Source organism: Apteryx mantelli, chromosome 5 (assembly GCF_036417845.1).
Source record: "Apteryx mantelli isolate bAptMan1 chromosome 5, bAptMan1.hap1, whole genome shotgun sequence".
Classification (NCBI taxonomy): domain Eukaryota; kingdom Metazoa; phylum Chordata; class Aves; order Apterygiformes; family Apterygidae; genus Apteryx; species Apteryx mantelli.
Genome location: NC_089982.1, coordinates 19003493 through 19023748, shown reverse-complemented (window position 1 = coordinate 19023748; position 20256 = coordinate 19003493). Strand labels below are relative to the sequence as shown.

The 20256-nt window shown below is 39.1% G+C and overlaps 1 protein-coding gene across 3 annotated transcripts in view; it reads right to left on the bottom strand.

The window, feature by feature from the left end:
- The window catches only part of NPNT (nephronectin), a 55589-nt gene extending 37049 nt beyond the window's left edge, over nt 1-18540 (bottom strand). The window contains exons 1-4 of one of the 3 annotated variants that reach the window (XM_067297587.1): nt 18390-18540; nt 17012-17112; nt 8926-8976; nt 476-568 (exon numbers count right to left, since the gene is read on the bottom strand). In XM_067297587.1, coding sequence (XP_067153688.1) covers nt 476-568; nt 8926-8976; nt 17012-17112; nt 18390-18460 — 316 coding nt within the window. In that variant the 5' untranslated portion in view covers nt 18461-18540. The remainder of the gene's footprint in view (nt 1-475; nt 569-8925; nt 8977-17011; nt 17113-18389) is intronic. The other 2 variants (XM_067297589.1, XM_067297588.1) reach the window with 2 other exon arrangements.
- Between the last annotated feature and the right edge of the window lie 1716 nt (nt 18541-20256).

Here is a 20256-nt window from a genome sequence, read left to right as displayed (position 1 = left end):
AAACACAGAAAGAAGAATGCAGGGATTAAATTGTTTCTAATTAAACATATATTATTTCACTACCCAAACCTGAGAATTGTTACTCTGCTATGAAATAGCAATCCTAACCTCAAGATTTAAATTATTTAATCCAGATTCAGGAAAGCATGTAAATACATACTTCACAGTAATCCCACTGACTTCTTCCGAATGAAAGCAAATGTTTTCCCTGTATCATTCCCCTGGAGATGTTATTTTTCCTACAAATTAAATCTCAATATCAGAATAGCTGCAGCAGGAAAAGACCTGGTATTTGAGTTCATTACCTATGACCGCAGGAAACATACGCAACCTTGTGATGAATACTACACACTTGTGAACAATTAGCAATGTAAGAAGAAAATTAACGTTCCTAGGCAAGACACAATTAGCACTTCTTTTTGAGTTCCAAAGTATTTCTGTGATCTCATGAAGGAGTTCTCTTTCTTGGATTTACCTTGGTTGCAGGTTTTTCCAGCATATCCTGGATGGCACTTACACTTGTTTGGTCCAATGCATTCACCATGTTTGCATCCTGGCTGGCATATAGCTGCAAACGGAAAAAAACCTCATTACTCTTCTGTTCCCATCATGGCTGATGGCACACTACTTTCAAATGAATGACAACAACCTAACACATCGTACCATTTATGTTCCTCCCTTAAGCATCAATAAATGTATCAAATACCACTGTTCAAGCCACAGGTACGCTTTCAAAGATAGCCACCACCCCAATACACATGGAAAGAATGAGCCATCCATTAGTATTCTATTTCTGTATAATAGTACACTGCTGTCTCTGGGATATTAAACACTTTTAGTACCTGACCAGCAAGCAGACACCAGGCCTTCTCTAACTCTATGTATATATGTACTATGATTCACGTCATTAAGTTTGGTATACCTGGAATATGCCCTAGCTCTATAGGAAATGTGTACATCAATGCCAGAGTTAACAAATGAACAAAGTCATAGTTCAATCACTGATAAGCAGCAACACAGCTCCTACTATTCACCGATTTCCTCTACGACTTCTTAGGACAATGATATTTTTTATCCCCCATTAAGAAATGTTTTGACTGAATCTATCCCTTTTCAGGTCTTGGGATTCTGGCATGGGAATGACATTTATTTTTTCCTTTGGTGGAAAAAAGGAGTGGGTAAAAGCAAAAGCAACACTGCAATACGCTACTTTATCACTGCATGCATCCAAGTCACTTCTATTCAGAACATTTCAAGCATATATCATCAAAATTGCTGTACAAATATAGTTGAAGAATGTGATGTTCTATTCTGCTTTCAGAATCAAACTTGCCAAGTAATTTGTAATTCCCCACTTGGAGCATAAATACAGAACTCCAAGAAATAATAGTTATAAAGTCATTTTTGGTGCCTCTTTTACTTCAAACACAAGTAAAATGCATAAAACAAGCTTTTAAAACTTCAATAATAAAAAAATTGCTTTTGAAGAAACATAATTCCAAGTCCAAAAGTTTAATAATAAAACCAACATTGCTTTTGAAGAAATATAAGTTCAAGAATTTATTCCTACTGACCTATGATTAGCTAACAGGAATATTTTCAGAGTGCTAAGAATCCTGCACAACTCTGGAAAACATTTCACAGCTGAAACAATTTTAAACAGACATTGCCAAGTATTTTTATTATAGTGTCTTCCTATTACTAGACATATTATTTTAGCCTACTGGAAAACTGAAATATTTACTATGCTCTAAAATGATGTTTATCATGATATATGACAAAATGCAGATATAAAATGCTGGTGATCTTACTGTTTAAGCAAGACAGACACAAACTAGAGAGAAACCAGAGAGTGGCATAACTTGAATACCCCACAGTTAGGATTTATTACTTATCCCTGCTTTAAGTTCATCTTGTAAAATAATGGTATCATTTGGAATTTTTGAAGTAACTAACTAGATCCAGATGTAATTTTAATTAATCTGACAGCAGTCTATATCATAACATTGGATGTATTAAGGATCTAATTTAACAGAAATCTGTCAGAAGGCACTCACAAATGTAGCCTGCATTCTAGCCCAAGCTGTTCTACAGGGTTGAAGTAAACAAAATTAAAATCCAAACAAGAGATTAGTTTTTCTTCTGGTTGTGAAAGAAATATGCAAATGCCTCTTGGATGTTCTAAAACCTTTTCCGTAAGATTCAAAGAATCCAGAATTGGCAATTCCCACAACTGCATCCACAGAAGGGACTATAGCATAGAAAGAGTTTGCGCCATTTAAGTTTTAGGACTGAGTTTGCCCTCTACTATCAGGACATCTTTCTATATGTATATGTACATACATTGTATGTATATGGCCAGTGACACTCCCTGAGAATATGAGACCTTGTTTTTAATGCATGGCACTGCTCTTGATGGCTTTTCCTTACAAGCTGGTGCAGTTTCTTTCCTAAATCTTTCTTAAGGGATATTTTAAAAGGCAACATAGACAGGTGTTTTTAGTTAATGCAAGATGTTTTCCCTATAAACATTGCCCAGAAACAAAGAAAGAGTATGCAGAATCACAGAAACATCTTTCATTTAAATAGTTAGGGGAAGGGGCTGCTTCGACTACTAAAAAGAATGTTTCAAAAAATATGCCCTTGAGCAATGCTTGGACAGATTCGATTGAAAAGCAGCTGATGCCTCATGAAAAACTTCCAGAGCATTCTACTTGAAAATGACTACCTCCTCTTTTTTAATCACTATGGTCACAAACAGAAAAAAAGATCTTTGTTACATAAGACCTCATTATACACTGTGACTCTTATCTTCATAGGCCCAACTCCAACTTGGGGTTGATGATGGCAAAATAAAGACGATTGACCCAACTTCATGACTTTGAATACGGGAGAAAGAAAAAGATGTGATCCAAACCACAGTAGAAACAAAAATGGCTACAAATATGTTTGTGAAAGTTTCCATGAAATTTCAGCTGCCTGTTAAAGAAAATCCATACTGAGAAGCAGGATACAGCTAGATAATAATAACATTAAAAAAAAAAACCAAAGAGCCATGGGATCAGCTAGTATGAAGTGTTACAGTTCCACAACTGGACCTAGGGCAACTTAGGGTAGCTGACAGTAAAGTCTTGCCCCCCCCCCTTACTTATGGTGAGTGTAAATTAGGAGCAGCTCAGATGGAGAAAACAGATCTAAGACTTGAAGATGAAAAGGCTTATACAATTTAGTAATGGAAATTTTTCCTCTAATTCAGAAAATCCAATAACTTCGTCATTAGAAACGAGATGTGTTTATTTGCAAGCTTGCTTTAATTCTGTCAGTCAACCTAGTAGGTCAGATACTGTACTATAACAAAAATTATATATTAGCATCAGGAAATAAACAGTTTAAAACAAATGACATGGAACTGTCTACAGATAAAAAACAGGGAATGCAGGCTATGTTATCACATCCAACAATAGGAACTCAGGGATCCTCAAGAAATGATCTAGTCCAATACATCTCAACCAGTTTAGCCCTATAGTACATCTGCGGTCATTTGGTGTCTTGTATGGCATACAGCTAATGGATAGGAGAAAGGTAAGTCTTAATTTTAGACTGTCTCCCAAGTCCCAAGAAATAATTAAGTGCACTTAAATTGCATGATAGATGTGTCTTTTGCCCATTTTCAAAAGTCTCAAGTGAAGGAGATTTCAGTGCCTCAAAAGTCTACTGCTTAAGAATCCCTGCTATTATGATTTATAAACTTTCCATGAAAGTTTTCTAGCAAACCACAGCTCATAAAGTCAAAGACAATATAAAATGACATTTTGCACATTAAATGGGTATTTGGAAATCCATGTTTGCTGCCAAACACCATCCTTGGAAAAAAAAAATGTTTATTAGAATATAGTCTGTGTATCTCAGCTACTTAAATATTCTGTATCTTATTTATACATAACAGCTGAAATTCAATACAGTGTTATGACTGAGAATTAATATATAAAAAAGAGAAGCATTTAGCAGTGAGCTTCACAACATCTGTAATTCTGCCAACACTGTAATTCTGCCAACACTACAAACACATATTATATCATTTCCTATCAGGAACCAAGCCACGCTCACCGAGCAATAGGTATGTCTTCCTATTAATTTTAATGAAGATTTGTACGGTGCTCAGGATTTTTAAGAAATAGGCCACATTCAGCCAAGTCTGTGCACGTGGCTTGGATTCCACTGGCTACATCGATACTGCCTTTTCCACTGCACCTCCACCAGGCCCAGAGAGGTGGCCTGGCTCGCATTCTGTCGTCTCTCGGATGCAAATAATCCTTTCTTCTCAGCTGACTTTCCTTGCCAAAGGGACTAGTAGATTCACTGCACACTGCAGCTCCAGGAGTGACCTAACACACGCCGTGTGGATAATCAACAGGCAAAAGAGGTGCAGAACCTAAGTGGCAGTAAAGATACACTCCTGACTTCTAAAGGGTTCCATGTGAGTAAGGTCAACAAGGAGATCTGGGTATAAAAATAAACCTGAGCCTGACTTTCAGCCTTTCTTTTAATAGCAGGCAGTTATTTCAGTTGTTGGGTATGTCTCTAGACTGTGTGGTGAGGGTTAAATTTCATGTGTTGATTTCAGTGGGTTTTTTCTTTTAATTTTCCACTCAACTTCTATTCTTACAAAATTCCAAACGCTCCTGCTCACACACGGATACACTGAGTGCATTCACTTCTTAATACAATTAGACTCATAAGCAGTGACAGAAAATGTCTCCCAACTAATATTCTCTGCATCCTGAAAATAAAAAATTCCCCCACAACCAACCACAATAAAACAAATGGAATATCATTTCCCTCAGAACAACTCGAATTTACAATGACTGTTTAAAAATGACTGAAATAAGCCTAGTCTGTGCACTTTAAACTTTAAACTGCTATGCAACACTCATTTCCTTACTAAACAAGGAAAAAATGTAGATATTGCAGAGTGACACCAGGCTGAGAAAGCCACACTCTTACAGACTTATGACATTGTCTTAAGACAATGAAGTTCAAAAGCCAAGAGTCTGGGAAAGTTGCCAAAAAGAAACAAACTTTCTACTCTTTATAAGCGTAATTTTTTTTAAACAAAAGTTAAGAGCACCTAAGTACACTTGTTCTATAGACTAGCTGGCCACTAAACAGAAGATTGCTTATTTACCGTTGTATTAACCTCAACAAAAAGCTATGATTTCTCCCAGGACTCCTTTCTGAAAGCACTGAAACCGGCATCCTCATAGTACAGTGAAGTGGATTTAGAGAGAGAGAAGGAAATTCTAAGCCCAGCTATCTTGCTAATTAGTCAACTGTTGCTTATTTATCTAGGCCATAAAATAAACTACAGCTAAGCTTTCCATTTCACTTGATGCCCAGTTCATTCAAGAGATATCAGAAAATAAACACTGATCTCATGATCATTCATTCCTGTCTGCTTATTTTAAATCATTATTCTGGGCCAGATGCAGAGATTGCTCTCTCTCTTAATTCCCATTGACTTCAGTGAAGCTTAAGGAGGTATCCTACAGCCTTTTATTTGGCCATAAATGTAACAGAGTACTTATTTTAAAAGATTGGCAAGAACATGCTTTTCCCCCAAAATAAGATGATAAATACCACATTTTAAGTTTCACTTAAATTTCAGGACAAATTAAATTTCCTGTAAAAATAATACAGGGAATTGAAACATGAGAGAGAGAGAGTGGTTTGGGTTCAGGTATTTTCAAGTGTGGGAGAAAGAAGTTGTGGTAAAATGCATACACTGTCAGCATGTGTTAAGCTTGTGTAAAAGCTAAAAGCCACCCATCCTGCCACTACTAACAGCTGATGCTGCCTAAGCACGACTAAATCATCCTGAATTATTGTTGTTTAATTGCTGCATAAATTCAAGAAATGAAAAACACATTCAATCAATTCATTATGGGTCTACAATGGGTTGGGTTCCCCCCCTCTATTTCATGGGTATTTTCTCCCTGCACATAGTCCCCTCAGAATGACTCTGGAAGCCCCCCTCTGTTTTTTCTCAGTTCCACTGTGCTAAACTGCCTACCTTCTGAGGGCCTCTATTCCCATCTAAAATTTTAACCTTAATGATCTATTGCTTGATTACCACGCACTGTTTAGTGGAGTCCTAACTAGATGGCTGCACTGCCTGTGCACCTAACTGCTCTTTTTCATTTGTGGCCAATGACAGAAATTCCACAGCTTTCTAGTGAAGTATTTCTACTATTATAATTCTTATTTGGTTCTCCAACATTTCTAGCTATGTCTTCGATCAACTCAGCCTTAAGCATAATTCTTTGAGGACATACCCAAACCTTGCATCTTTTTCTTTGTTTTGTCACTTCTCTCAATTTCTATTTCTTAATAAAGTTATTTCTTATTCCATGTACCTGCTTATATTATGTCCAGAAGAGGGTTTCACTGAAAAAAGCTGCCCTCAAAGTCTTTAGTTGCTCTTTCTGCATTCCTCACTCAAATCTGCCTCAAAATGACAGACTGCAGATGTTCAACCTGCCCTTGAACTTCTATTTTCACCTCTCTGAAGTCTAAAAATATCCACAAGAACACCTGCATCTGAAACAAACTGTGCTGACTGTCCACCCAAATGGCTTTGCTTCCATCCCCTCTTCCTAAGTAACACATAGCCACTCATTTATTCTGTCCCTAAATCACAGCTCTTTAAAATTCAGTTTGCCCAAATGCAGGAAGTAATTTATGCATCAGCACAGAGACTATTACATATTATTCAGCTTCACAAACCTTTACTGGATCCTTTTACACTGCAGTGCCAACTTTATTATCTAGACTTGCTCGCTGGTGAAGCAGGCTGTCTTTTATGCTGCCTCTTTCACCTCAGTCTCCCTTTCTCCTGCAGCCTAACAAACCATAACCTCAAGTTCTATACCTCTTCTCCACAAAGCCAACTTGGCTTTGAAATACCTGCCTACTTCCATATATATCTAGCAATTCTACAGATGTTAAGTAACAATATGTCATAACAACACACTCAGTAAAATAACAAAAATCTGCCTTATTCACAATTATTTTTATCTAGAAATTCTCCAAGGTACTAGCTAACTCGCAAAATAAATCACTGCATATCTTTCAAAGATAAATACTTCTTTTTTTCTCAATCACATACAAATGCAAGATAATCCATAAAGTGAACCTACCACACAGTAATCAGTAGGTGGTAAAAGCATGCCATACCTATAACTCACATTACAGAATTACTTGTGAAAAAACAACTTTGCTTCCAAAATAAGTGTACCGGAAGTCACATCATCTCTGTAGACTTCAGTAAGCCTGATTAGGGCAACTGGGTATTAATTTTCAGATAATTTGATATGCAAAACATTCCTTACTTTATTTTTGAAAGACAAATGTCCTTGACCAACTTCTGTAGCTAAAGACCGATAATATCATCAGATAAAATGGTACTGTCTAGTGACTGAGCCTTTTTGCAGAAATGAGCATTCATGATAACAAATGTTAAAGTGCATGCATAAGCTTCCACCTAAAATATACAGTACCATTAAGTAACCAGCTCCTAATTTTACATGCACAACCACCACATTTGCCTGGGTAAATCAGTTACTAAATCTGCACATATGAATGTGGTAATAGCACATTAACATGATAAATGGCAAGCGGGGGGCTATTCATTGCAGTGAATTCTTTGCTTGTCTACAACTGCTGCCAAATGTGTTCCTAAACTGCATATGCAAATCCAGATCCCGGTTCAAGAATGCCTTGCTATTCAGACAGAACAACTCTTTAAAGCACGCACAACTTTAAACATAAGCTCAGGTAACACTGAAATCAATAGGATTTAATGAAGTCAGTGAAAGGTAATCAGATGCTTATGCACTTAAACACTCTTTTTAAAAATCAGTGACAAATTCATCCAACAAATATGCAGAATTAGAATTCTTCTCTGGAAAAGCAAGAAATACTTCATGTTTTGTCAAGTTTTTCATACCTGCACTTTGAGTGGTTCATGATAATCACTTAAAGAAGGGAGCTTCATCATCTCAAAAGCATGTTTGCTACCTGCATCGTTCTGTGTGTCTACTGAATTCCAGCTGGTAGAAGCAGACTAGCATGAGTGCCACTAGGTGTGGTGACAGAACAGAAATTGGGCCCTATTACTATCTTCTTTACAACATATAATACCCACTGGCTTCAGTGAAATAAATTCTGCATCACAGTGACAAAGTTGAATTTAATGCACAGCTGAACAGCTGATTGCTTTGCTCCCCTTCTGAAGACCAGTGTTCTCAGCACAGGGATAACTAAACAAGACGTATCGATTCCTAAGCAACACCAGACTATAACCCTGAACACTAATATAAACTGGTGTTGATTTCATCGCACTTTAATATGCCAAATTATACACTGCTGTAGATCAGGGGCTGTAAAGTTTCCCTGTTGTTGGAATGACAAGCTGTAGTAGAGGTGCAAAGCAGACAACTGGGGGCAGTAAGTGCTTCAGCTATCCCAAACGAATCTCCCACTGCCCATGATTCAATACCTTTAAAGCAAAATCAGGCCTCTTAGGTCTGTCAGCTTGTAAATGTGATGCTGGCAGCATAAACAATTTGCAGGAAGGAAAAATATTTCTTGAGGCTCGAGGGGGAAAAAAAAAGACAAAGGAAAAGAAAAAGGGAAAAGTGCAATATTTTAGATGATAAGCATGTATCTTTCATTAGATAGGTGAATGGAATAGAACAGCCCCGTAAATTTCCTCCCCCATCTTCCCCAAACCAGATAATTAAAAAAAAAAAAAAAAGAACATCTTCTTGTCATGTATTATAGCTTTCAAGTAAACTTACGACTTAGAGGCCATAACTCCAAGCCATAATCTTGCCAAAATTATTTCAAGAAATATGTTCAGCTAACCTTTGGGCTGGCACCTTAGGCTGGCTATTCTCTGCCTTAAGACGTAGAAAGCTGCAAAACAAATATCCAAAAAAAGAAATTCCAGCTTTTTTTTTCCTGTAAGGAGGATGGACTTGGCTGGGGTTTTTATCAACTTGTTACATTCCTGGAGACTTACACACATTCAACATTCAGAGCTTTTCTGAAATAAAAAAAATTCTGGTACACATTTTAAAACAGAAATACTTCACATCAGTATTTCTTTATGAGATTTAACAAACATGTTCTGATACATAAGAGTAATTAAATATAATGACGTGATGCTATTCTTATTCAATCAACTAAGGCGCTACTTTGTCATGTTTCATATGGGTACATAGTTGTAAAATTTCTCCTGTTTCATGGTTTAAGTTCAATGTTTCCATCAACAGAACAGAAAAGCTTTTCTTAAAGAGACAGTATCCTTTCATTTAAATATATATATTTTTAATGATGCATCTCTATAAAGCAAACATAAATGGTAGCATCTGGATGCTAATTTGAGGGTAATTAAAATGATATGCATTGTTAACTACCTGAACATCTGCAACCAGTAGAGATGCTGGCATATAAATTTAATGGTCATTTTTATAATGTTTAAATTTTGAATGTCATCTAAATTAAAACTAATGCTTAGAGACCTTTTCAGCTCTTACTAGCACATGAAACTAAATACACTATGAAAGTAAAACAAGATGCAAACACAGATCTATGTTTTGGGCTCATATTAAATCAATTTATTTGCCTATAAAATGAAGCACAGACTGTTAAGCTACATAACCTTATTATAAAAGACTGGGACTTCAGCAACAGCACTTCTTCGTATTTTAAGTATTATGTGACCAACACTTAAGGGTTTGCTTTGATTGCAACCTATTCTAGTTAAAACTGATTTCAACTGGTAAGTCCCTTAGTGGCTGTTCCAAAAGCCCACTGGAGGGAGGCTCCCCATGTTGCTGCTGGGCTTTGAGAGAAGCTCCAAGTATGAATATGCTACAGTTGTAAACGGTCAGACCATGTTACTGGTAAGATTTTCATGGGAAAAACTGGACTGCAAAACTATTCTCTTACATATGATGTTCAGGAGGGGTAAAACGGGGGAGTGGGAAGGATACTGTATCTTTAACATAGTAAAGTCATATTTTCATAGCTGCTTTAAAACTGTAACACTTTGGAATTGAAAAAAGGTAACTGAATAAAAATAGCAAAACCTCATTTTCTTTCTTGCATGGCAATATTAAAGCGGTATTGCAATTCTGTATAAAATGTCTTTTCTTAGAAGAATACATGAAAACGCACAAAGATATTTGTCATTTCTTAACAGCCAGGTATGCTGCATATCAATATTCATTAACATTGTCAACACAATACATTCACATAGGCTCTATTCTTGGAACCGCAAATTTACTAGCAAAACTATTACCGACTTTAAGGAGGCTTCCACCAACGGGCCAAACTCCTGGAAGCCAGTATTTTCATGGCTCATTATTGACAAAATCATGGTTTTATTTCGCTAAAGATTTGTGCATCTTGGACTATACAGAATTGCCATATCCATTTAAAGCATTGTTATGTGCAAGGAATAGAAGTCCTAAGCAACACAAAGCCTCTTCTCCCATTGACGTATGAGAAATGATTTATATGGCTAAACTCCCATGAACATTACTGTTGGTTATATAAAATCTCCTTCTAGGCATCAATGAGAGCACAACCATCCCCTCCCCCCTCCCACCACCTTGCATATCTGCAAATAGATTACATAGCACAGATACACAGTCTTTAAGCTTATGAGGACAGGAGCAGCAGCACAGACTGCGAGTTTCTTCACAGCTGTTGTAAGAAGGCAGCAGCATGCACAATTTCCAGCAAAGCATTTGGTTATGCCTGCATCTGCTATGTCAGTTTGTACAAGCCCCCTCTCTCTTGCAGGTCATCTAAGAACCTCCTGAAATAGTATGCATTTTACTCAGTTTGGCTAAGTCTAAATCCTAACCAGACAGCCTTCGATTAACATTTTTTACTGATGCAATACGAAGACGAGGTGTAAAGTGATTTCATTTATACTTTTACTAATGTTCTACTGTACCGCATAATTTCTTGATTGCTCTGTCCCTATACTTTTAAAAACTAATTTGTCATGATTTTACTGTAAGATGGTGGGAAACTACTTTGTTGACCTATTCTGGTTTTGTTTCTTAGGTAGAACACTCAGAAACCTCAGCATGGGGAAATAACAAGACTGAGTTACCACACACAGACACGCTAAAAATGCACACTCATCTTCTTAATCCCTTCTCAGGATATACCTTATAGACTTTGCTATCATTTAAGGAGAATTCAACATTTAGATGAGTGAAGTAATCTAGTAACATCACTACTTATAAAATCCAGCGGGATTTTATTCCTGTTAGACATCTCTTGTTGATCTAACTTTCTGTCCACTGGACAGACTCTCAAGAGTGCTGAAATAGGCAGACCCCTGCTGACTTTCACAGTCAAGCAGACTCATGCCAACAGAGGATCTGACAGTAGGTCAGCATCAATTTATAGAAGCCGCAGATCCAACCTTCTATTTTGTACACGTGAATGCAGCAAAATGAACTATTGCTGCCATTGCCTCTAGCAAAGGAGTTGTCCAAACTGTAATTCAGAATGAAAATTCAAGCAGATTTTTATTGCCCTTCTTTAAAAAAAAAATGTAGCTTAACCTTTTAAATCTACATTAAAGTAGTATCTCTTGCTACCAACTCTTCTATAATAAAATGAGTTTAGTTCCTGGCTGTTAAACTGCAGCTGAAATTTCAAAGCAAAAGGCAGCCTACATCTTTAGTGTAGCTTGACTGTGTATAACTAGCATACAAATGAGTTACAAACAGACATGCAGCCAAGTACAAAGCAGGTGTATTTTGGTCGTGAAAAGATATTTGTAAGCTAGCCAGAAGAAAGGCAGAGAGACCACTAGTTCTAAGAATGACATTCCAGGAACCCAGATGGAATATGGGCAAATATGTCCACAAAGCAAGAAATAGTATTTTTCAAATAACCCCTAGCATAGCCTGTTGGAAGGTAAAAGGAAGAATTTCTGCTTTCATACAGAAGATTAAAGAACATCACAGAACATATAAGTCTCTGCATGAAATCAATGCTTTTCTTATCCTGTATTTTAGTTTTCTGATAGGCTAACCAGTTTGCAGAGCTTAACATGTGCGTATATATTCATCACAGTTGATTTCTGTACGCTAGTTTCTCAGCTGGTGTCAGTCAGCAATAGTTCCACGAACTTGCATGTGGTTTGGCCTACCTCTGGCCTAGCAGAGACACTTGGACAAGGCCTGGATTATCCTTTCCTTGAGAAAGGTTTAGGGAGACAGTCATCCTTATAGAATATTCTCACAGACATTTCTTTAAGGGGATGAGATGGGCTTCAGCTGGAAGAGCTCTCATTTGGTGTCCTAGACTAGAGCTACAATACAGGAATGGACACACCGAACAACTGTTTTATACCCTGGAGTTGTCATTTCTCACCTAGTTCACAAAGAACTGAGCTCCAGCCCTACCTCTGCTGGGAATTCTCTTACCTCAGACATTATTGCTAAACAACACATTAAAAAAAGGCTGAATTAACTTTCCAAGGCAAAGTTTCTCTGCTAGTGCCTGAAAAAGTGCACCTGTGTGAGATCTATGAAATGATGCATGCCCCAACTCAGTTTTGCCTTACCCATCTGTATACTTTAAAACGCACAGAATGGGTACTGGGTCAGGAAAACACTCCCAGTACCCCAGATGCAGTGCCTAACAATGCAAGAGAAATTTATGAATTAAAAGCATAGTGTGGATATTTGCTCTATAATTTTGCTGTGTGCACAGCAATAATGCATAAAAATCCAAAACAATAGCCCTAACTTTTACAAATCTCTCATCAGGCACTTTTATTAGCATAGCTTTTTTCACAGAAGTAGGCTTTTGGGTGATTACTCCCACTTACTGTTGTTAAAACACAAGTAAATTCCACAGACAGGGCAACAATATGGGATTTTTGGACTAATTTCAACTGGGAAATTTAGCAACATCTAACTTTAAAGCCCCAATCCTGTGAGTTCATCAGTGTGGAGAATCAGCTCTACTGATGATGATGTCACTTCATGTGAACTAAGACCTGCTGCTTAAACAAAATTTCTGCTGCTTCCAAATTAGCCTTTTTACACACCAATAAACCTAGTTTATATAAACCTGAGAAAGGCTACTTGGTCATATTAGTGATGGAATCGATCCACCATTCTAAATCGAGATTAGGCCACTAAATAAGAATGGCTGGATTTTCAGTTTACAATGACTTAGAAATGCCAATGTATTTATTTGCAGTTAAATTTGTTTAGCACCTTTGAAAATATGGCTATATTTATATCATTCTCAAAATGGATTTAGCTGCCTAAACCTGGATCTCACTTTAGTGTTCATAACATGTTAGGAAATAAAAATTCCAACCTGCTTCAAAATTGCTGGGAGGGACACCTTCTCAATGCATTTTCTGGAATTGAGAAGAGCATTCGGGAGGGCAATTTTATGACACAGCAGAGAGCATACTTCCACCAGCTGAAATGTTAAAGCTGAAGGCTTCGGAAAGCAGACCTACTTACACCTCCTCACATGTACAAGTCTATATTGCTGTAATTTATTAACAGGAGACAGATGATGTTTCAAAGGAAAAGTGTAAATTAAAGAAGAGGCCTGAACTGAACTTCTTCCTACACATCTATACGAGTGAAAAAGACAGCTGAGTTATGCTGACTTATGTTACTAAGCAGCAGTAAGCATGGTTATGCTATATATACACTCCTACGTTACTGAGTCAAAGTGACATAAAATTAATTACTCTGCACTTCACAAAAGCAAGTTTAGCTAACCCAGTCCAGTTTCCATTTGCAACAGATTATGGATGGATGACCGTGAGAATTACGTTACCATGGCTTAATGAGTTACCACTTGTCAGCTGAGTGACATTCCTACCCTGGTAGAGCTGGCAAGTACCCGCTTAATTCTCCTTTGCAGTTAAACCATTACCTTAAACCATACAGTTGGTTTAAGCTAACACATTTTCTTCTCAATAGCTTTGGGCAGGAGGCACGTCCACCCGTGTTTGGAGAGCAGCCAGCACAGCCCAGCTGGACAGCAGGAAATGTGTCTGAGTGTGTTTGCAATCACTTGTTCATGGCTCACCATGGTTCAGAAGACATGTAGTAACTCTGTAAACTGGGGCAACTCTGTCATGTATCTGAGTCTATATTCTTGCTACTTGCTGGTTCACAGCACCTCACGTTTGTTCTCAGTAAGCTAAATTCAGAGGTGATCAGTACATTCACAGTAAATTACGCATGACTAAACAGGAGAGTCCAAAAGTGCTGGAGCACTCACAGACATAGCAAGGATAGTTTAAACTACTTAGAGCATAGCAGTTGCAGTCTGTTAATACAGAGCTCAGGGCGGTCTTGTTGCCTGAATATTTACAGCCCCTTTTCGGACTCATTTGTAAATTGGGTCTCACTACTCATTTTTAATTTTGACTCTATACTTGTTTTCACTGCATAAATATAACTTATTCTAGAAATGGCAAAGAAAACACTCATTTAGTAAGGAAAGCCTGGCCTGTATATGTGCCATCCATTGCAGGGACAGGACTAAGAGGTCTGTCTTTTGCCATGGAGAGCAGGAAAAACAACTGTGTACTTGGATTTTCAGAAAATTTTCAGTGATATCCCTTTGTACAGTAAAACACTCAAGATCTCCTTTGAGGCCAGGAATGCTGCCTTCTGTGCCAGGTTAATCCTTCATACTGAAGGTCACATTCCCAAGGTGGAGAGTTGACTACAGATTTGCTGTTTGGCTGCCAGCACTAGTAAGATTCACTCTCATTAAATGTAATCTCCTACTATACGATATGCTGGAATTTTCACCACGCACAACTGGGGCAGCTGGGGCAGATTTTCTTGCTTTATTTTTCTAAAAATGCTTTGGCTCCAATTTCAAAAATAGGATGAGCTGCTAAATTTTTAAAAAGGTCTTCACTCAAATGTCCAAGAATCTTGGAAACCAGATACTCAGAAATTCTCAGCACCCAAGTATGGAAAATTGAAAAAAAAAAAAAAAAAGTACTGAGAATGCAGTGCGAATTGCACTGCTTTGAAACTCTGGTCCTAAATACTAGAGATGATCACATAAACCCCATCTCTGCACTTTTCAGAAAAGTGAATGGAAAACAAATCTGTGAAAAATGAACTTAAATGCAGTGGGAGGAGATGAGAATTTACCTAACTTTTGTCTTAAAAAAGAATGCTTATGGAATGTGAAAAAAGTGGCTAAGTCACTCCAAATGGCTTCATTGACAAAATTCAAAGACTAAAAAGAGCTTTTACTTTTTGATTATTATTGTTTTCATCTTGTTTTCAACTTTCAGTTATGTATCTTTTGCTAATTTCACTTTATGCTATTATCATCTGCCCAGACTATAAACTTGGCAAACTGCAAACCCAAAACAAACTTGGTAGTAGCGATAAATCAAAAGACAGATATAACTGCAATTGACTTCAGTCTAAATGCTATCAGTGAGCTGAAACTTACAGTCAGAACACAGGAGACAACTTGACTAAGAAAAGAAACAAAATAAGAACATTTTTCACAGCGCAAATTAGTGATGTTTGCCAGTTAGAGTCTTTGTAGTCTTAAACATTTAAATGCTCAAAGATTTTCAAGCAAAACTGTGTTATGAAAGATAGACATAGATTCTATCACCCCTGGAATGGCCTCAATCAACATACTTCACATCCTCCTTCCTTCTCTACAAACATTCATCTCAGGGAAATGACTGTTTCTGTTATGAACAACAGCCCTAAAATTAAAATGATTCATGGTATGGGCTAAGAGATACCAACCTGAGAACTCTGAAACTAAAAACAGTACCGGGGATATTATGTTCTAGAAGTATTTTCATTCTCATTCTCTCTCTCTCTACATATATATATTCATTTTCTCTCTCTCTCGCTCTCTCTCTCTCTATATATATCAGTCATTTTATATACCTACTGAACATTGTGTGCTTTTAACAAACTTGAGAGCCAGTCTTGCTGTTTACAGATTTGAACAAAACCTTTGCTTAGAGTCTACAGTTGCATCTCCAATGCTATCTCTCTCTCTTGTCTACATTCACTGTTTTGCAGACTAAGCAACTAACAGTATTTAATACCTATTTTACTTTAAAAACAGCTTAGCAAAAAAAAATCTAGTTTGCAGACACTTGCATCTAAATCAAAATGCTGAGAACCAGTAATTATAGGTTCGTTCCTGAAAAAACTTACAGGAAATCACTCATGTATGTACTGTTAAGCACATGAGCAATGGTTTCCAAGAACAAAGTCTGTAATTTTAAGAGGCTGAGGTATGACACTCCTAACAAACATAACTTCTACACAATGCTAGCTGCCAGCACAGAATGAAGATGTAGTTAATGATGAAGACCTACCTATTTGATTATCCTGCAATTATATCAAAAACTCTAAAAAGATGCGAGAATCTCAGAGAAGTTTCTCTTGATGTGTGACTCAATAAAAAGGATGCTGTCAGGCTCATTTATACCCTTAGTTTGGGGTTACTGAAAGAATGTTTGAGCTTAATACCAATTGAAATATTTCCATTGACTTTTTAAATGAAATGTCAACAATCTGGGTTTCCTTCTCAGACATAAATATTCCTGCCCTGCAGTGCCTGTAACATTACACACTGCAGTATTATGTCAGGCTATTACACCAGGCCATGAAACAAAGTGGAAACAAAACAAATTAACAAATTCTCATTGCCTTAACCAAATTTTACCTTATTCAGTTGCAACCATTTATAGTACTGTTAATAACAGATTGAATTTTAACCTGACGACGTCCTTTTAAGTAAGTCAGACTCACACGTGCAAAAGCCTAAGCCCTGCAATGTAAGAATGTGTGTGAATATATGAAAGATATAACTAGGTGTGTGCAAGCCTTTTCTGTGAGTGACTAGAAGCCCCAGCAGCAGTGATACTCACGTTGGCATTGCCCCCAAGATAAACGGGCCCAGCCCCAGCAGCAGTCGATTCTGCTTCCAAACCGACACAATCCTGTGGAGGAGATTATTTGTCTGGGCCACCTGAACAAAACAATTCAAAGAAGTTTGGTGAAACATTTTGAAAGTAGCTAAAACTATTCTACATTAAGAAAAACAAAGACAAAAAACAGCAAAAAAACCTCTCCAGCATGGAGACACATACCCTTTTTTGGGTAAAAAATAGCTGCTGAGTATAATAGTTCTGTCATTAATACAGCGTTTAGCTCAGAAAATGTACATGACTACAGGGGAAGAGGGAAAAAGATCATTAGAATGACCTTTTAAAGCTGAAATAACTGACATACTTTGCAATGTGCTCACTACTGCCACTCTCAGGTTGGCGTTGAGTGATTTCAGAAGTCTGAAACACAGAATTTATAATGTGCAATAAACCATCATCATAAAGTTTCAGCACTCATTTATTTCACGATATATGGCCAAGTTTTCTCACTGAAACATTAAAGGAAAAAATCAGAACGAAAACTTCCTATACTGTTAGACAGGATACCAATACAAAAGAAGAACTGTATTCTTCCCTTGTCCTAAAGAAAACAGATACTGCAGTCTGAAACATCACAAAGTAATGCCACAAAACAATGTTGTTGTTGTTTTTTAAACAACAAGGTAAAATAAACACCCTATCTGAACAAATTCTAAAAAGAAATTTGTGGAGAGGGGATTATGTCAGCTGACTCATACACGCACTACACCATTTCATTTAAAGCCCGTTCATTTTCTTACGGTGCACACGAAGCACTCCCCAGCTTGCACTAAGGCAGCCCACTACACCTGACCCAGCTGAGCGTTATTCATCAGGCACACGCTCTCCAAGCATTCATTCCCATCTTGTTTCATGTTAAAACTTGAGCTGCAATCTTCATCGCATTATGTTTCAAGTGCCGCGGGGCATCAATAAACTAATTTTATTTTTGTAACACACGAAGCACTTCATTTTTAATTTTTATAGAAGGCAGTCCTGCTACGGCAATAAACTTTTTATACGCGAGAACGTATTTATACTACCGAGCAATACAACCCCCCCCCCCCCCGCAAACAGCGTGCAAACGGCGGCACTTACTTCGCACGAGCAAAGGGTGAAGGACCGAAGGAGCCTGTTCGTACGGCGAAGCCCACGACCCGCGCCCACCCCCGCCAGGCTCATCTGCCGCCGACGCCGCGAGGCGCAGAGAGGGAGCGCGGTGCCCCGCCCGCCCCCCCCGCGGCGGCCGTTAACGGCCCCCAACGGCCGCGCGCGGCCGCGACGGGCGCCGAGCCGCCCGCGACGCAGCCGCCTGCCGCCGCCGGGAGCCGGCCCTTACCTTCTGTCAAACTCGGCGGCCGCCCCGAGGCAGAGGCAGGCGGCCAGCAGCAGCCGCAGGCAGGGCTCCATGGCCGCAGCGGCTGAGGGGCGCCCGGCGGAGCGGAGCGGAGCAGAGCAGAGCAGAGCTGGCGGAGGCGCCGCCGAGCCCCCGCGCCTGCCGCCCGCCCTCCTTCCCTCCGCGCCGGGCGGAGGAGGCGCCGCCGGGGAGCCGCGGCGCCGCCCGCGGCCGGCAGGGGCGCCCGAGGGTGGCCCGCGCCGCCCAGGGCACCTGGCCGCCCGCCGCCGCACCGAGAAGGCTGGGCTTTGCTGTAATAAACTTTCCCGGCTCTGCTCCGTGAGGCAGCGCGGCCAGCCGTCCCTCCCCAGGAACCGAGGCCCACACCTAAAGCCAACCGCGTTAAGATTTGGCCTTCTGTCCCCAGCCCACCCCCTCTCCCCGAATAATGCTTTTCAAGGGAACTACAAGGTGCGCGTTTCTTTCTGGCTCGCACACGCCACTCAACAGCCCGCACATGTTGCCATGAGTGGTGTAAGGTGTCCCAGATCTTGGCCAGAGGAAAAAAGTGACAAGTTTAAACATTACCCATACACCATGTAACAACCTCCCCGTGCCACTCACCAGCAGTGATTACTACAGCTATATTCTGCATTAAGATACTGAAATAAGGCAATTATTTTTGTTTTGATTTTATGAACTACATCTTTTGGGACTTACTGAGGGGCCCTGTTTTAATAACAACCTCCCACCAGTTTAGTGTCAAAGCTGTTCCAAGATCCCTCCACTTACAGACAAATTGGCCAACAATTTCAATTAGATTACAGCACCAGTTTTGATTTGAGCCTAAATCAAGGCTAAATCTCATCAGCTTTTCTTACAAGGGTCTGGCTATAGCTTGGAACCAGAAAACAAGTATCTTCTGGTTTGGGCTGCAACACAAAGCCAGCGTTTGGATGCCAGTTTCCTGAAATATGATTCCAGGCTTTCATTTTGAGCTGGTGGTTCTGCTTAGAGCATTTTGCACCTTCAAAACACTTCACAAATACTTAAGCAAAGGCAATTTTTTTTGCACAAGGTATCAATTTGTACCAATAAGCTCTATAAAATTGCACCACCACCAGAGCAGTTTTAGGATTTTTGCACAACTTTACTGCAGAAAGCCCCCTCCCAAGGCTGCTTCCCTCCCTTTTGCCATCTTCCCAGGACTATGCTTTCCCTGTGCTAAGCTCTCAGTCCACTAGTCGGACATGGAAGAAAAAATTCTAAAACCTACAAGGTCATGATTCTGCAAGGTGCTTGTTACCTGTGCTCAGGTAACACACAAGCTCTGTCCCTTAGAGGACTGAGCTGGGTAGAAAAATTGCACCAAGGACCTGGTTCCCTTTGTTCGTATTGGGACAAGCTGATGACCAAACACTGAAGACAACTGTCACAGTGGCATTTGGGAAAGACAGCAGAGCATCTGGTTCAGATTAGACCACTGTTGAAATACAGAGCTGATTTCCAGCTCTTGACTGTTGAAATACAGAGCTGATTTCCAGCTCTTGAGTGACTGCAACATTATTTTCACTCAGATATGTGGATGTGGGATCATCCCACAGCCCCTACACAATGGAGTCATTGTCAAGGTGTTATGGCCAAACAGGGAGATACCCCACTGTGATACCTACAGGGATTTCTCTCTGGTAACAGCATCCTGTGGCTGTATCACTACAACTTGTAGATAAGAAAGGTCCACAAATAACACTGCAGGATGGTTGCTAGCCAAATTCCCAAGAGGTGCCAAAAGCAACACTCCAACTTCATTGTGAATAAAGGTCCAGGGCAACCTGACACTTTCCCCTTGATGTCCAAAAGGACACGTCAT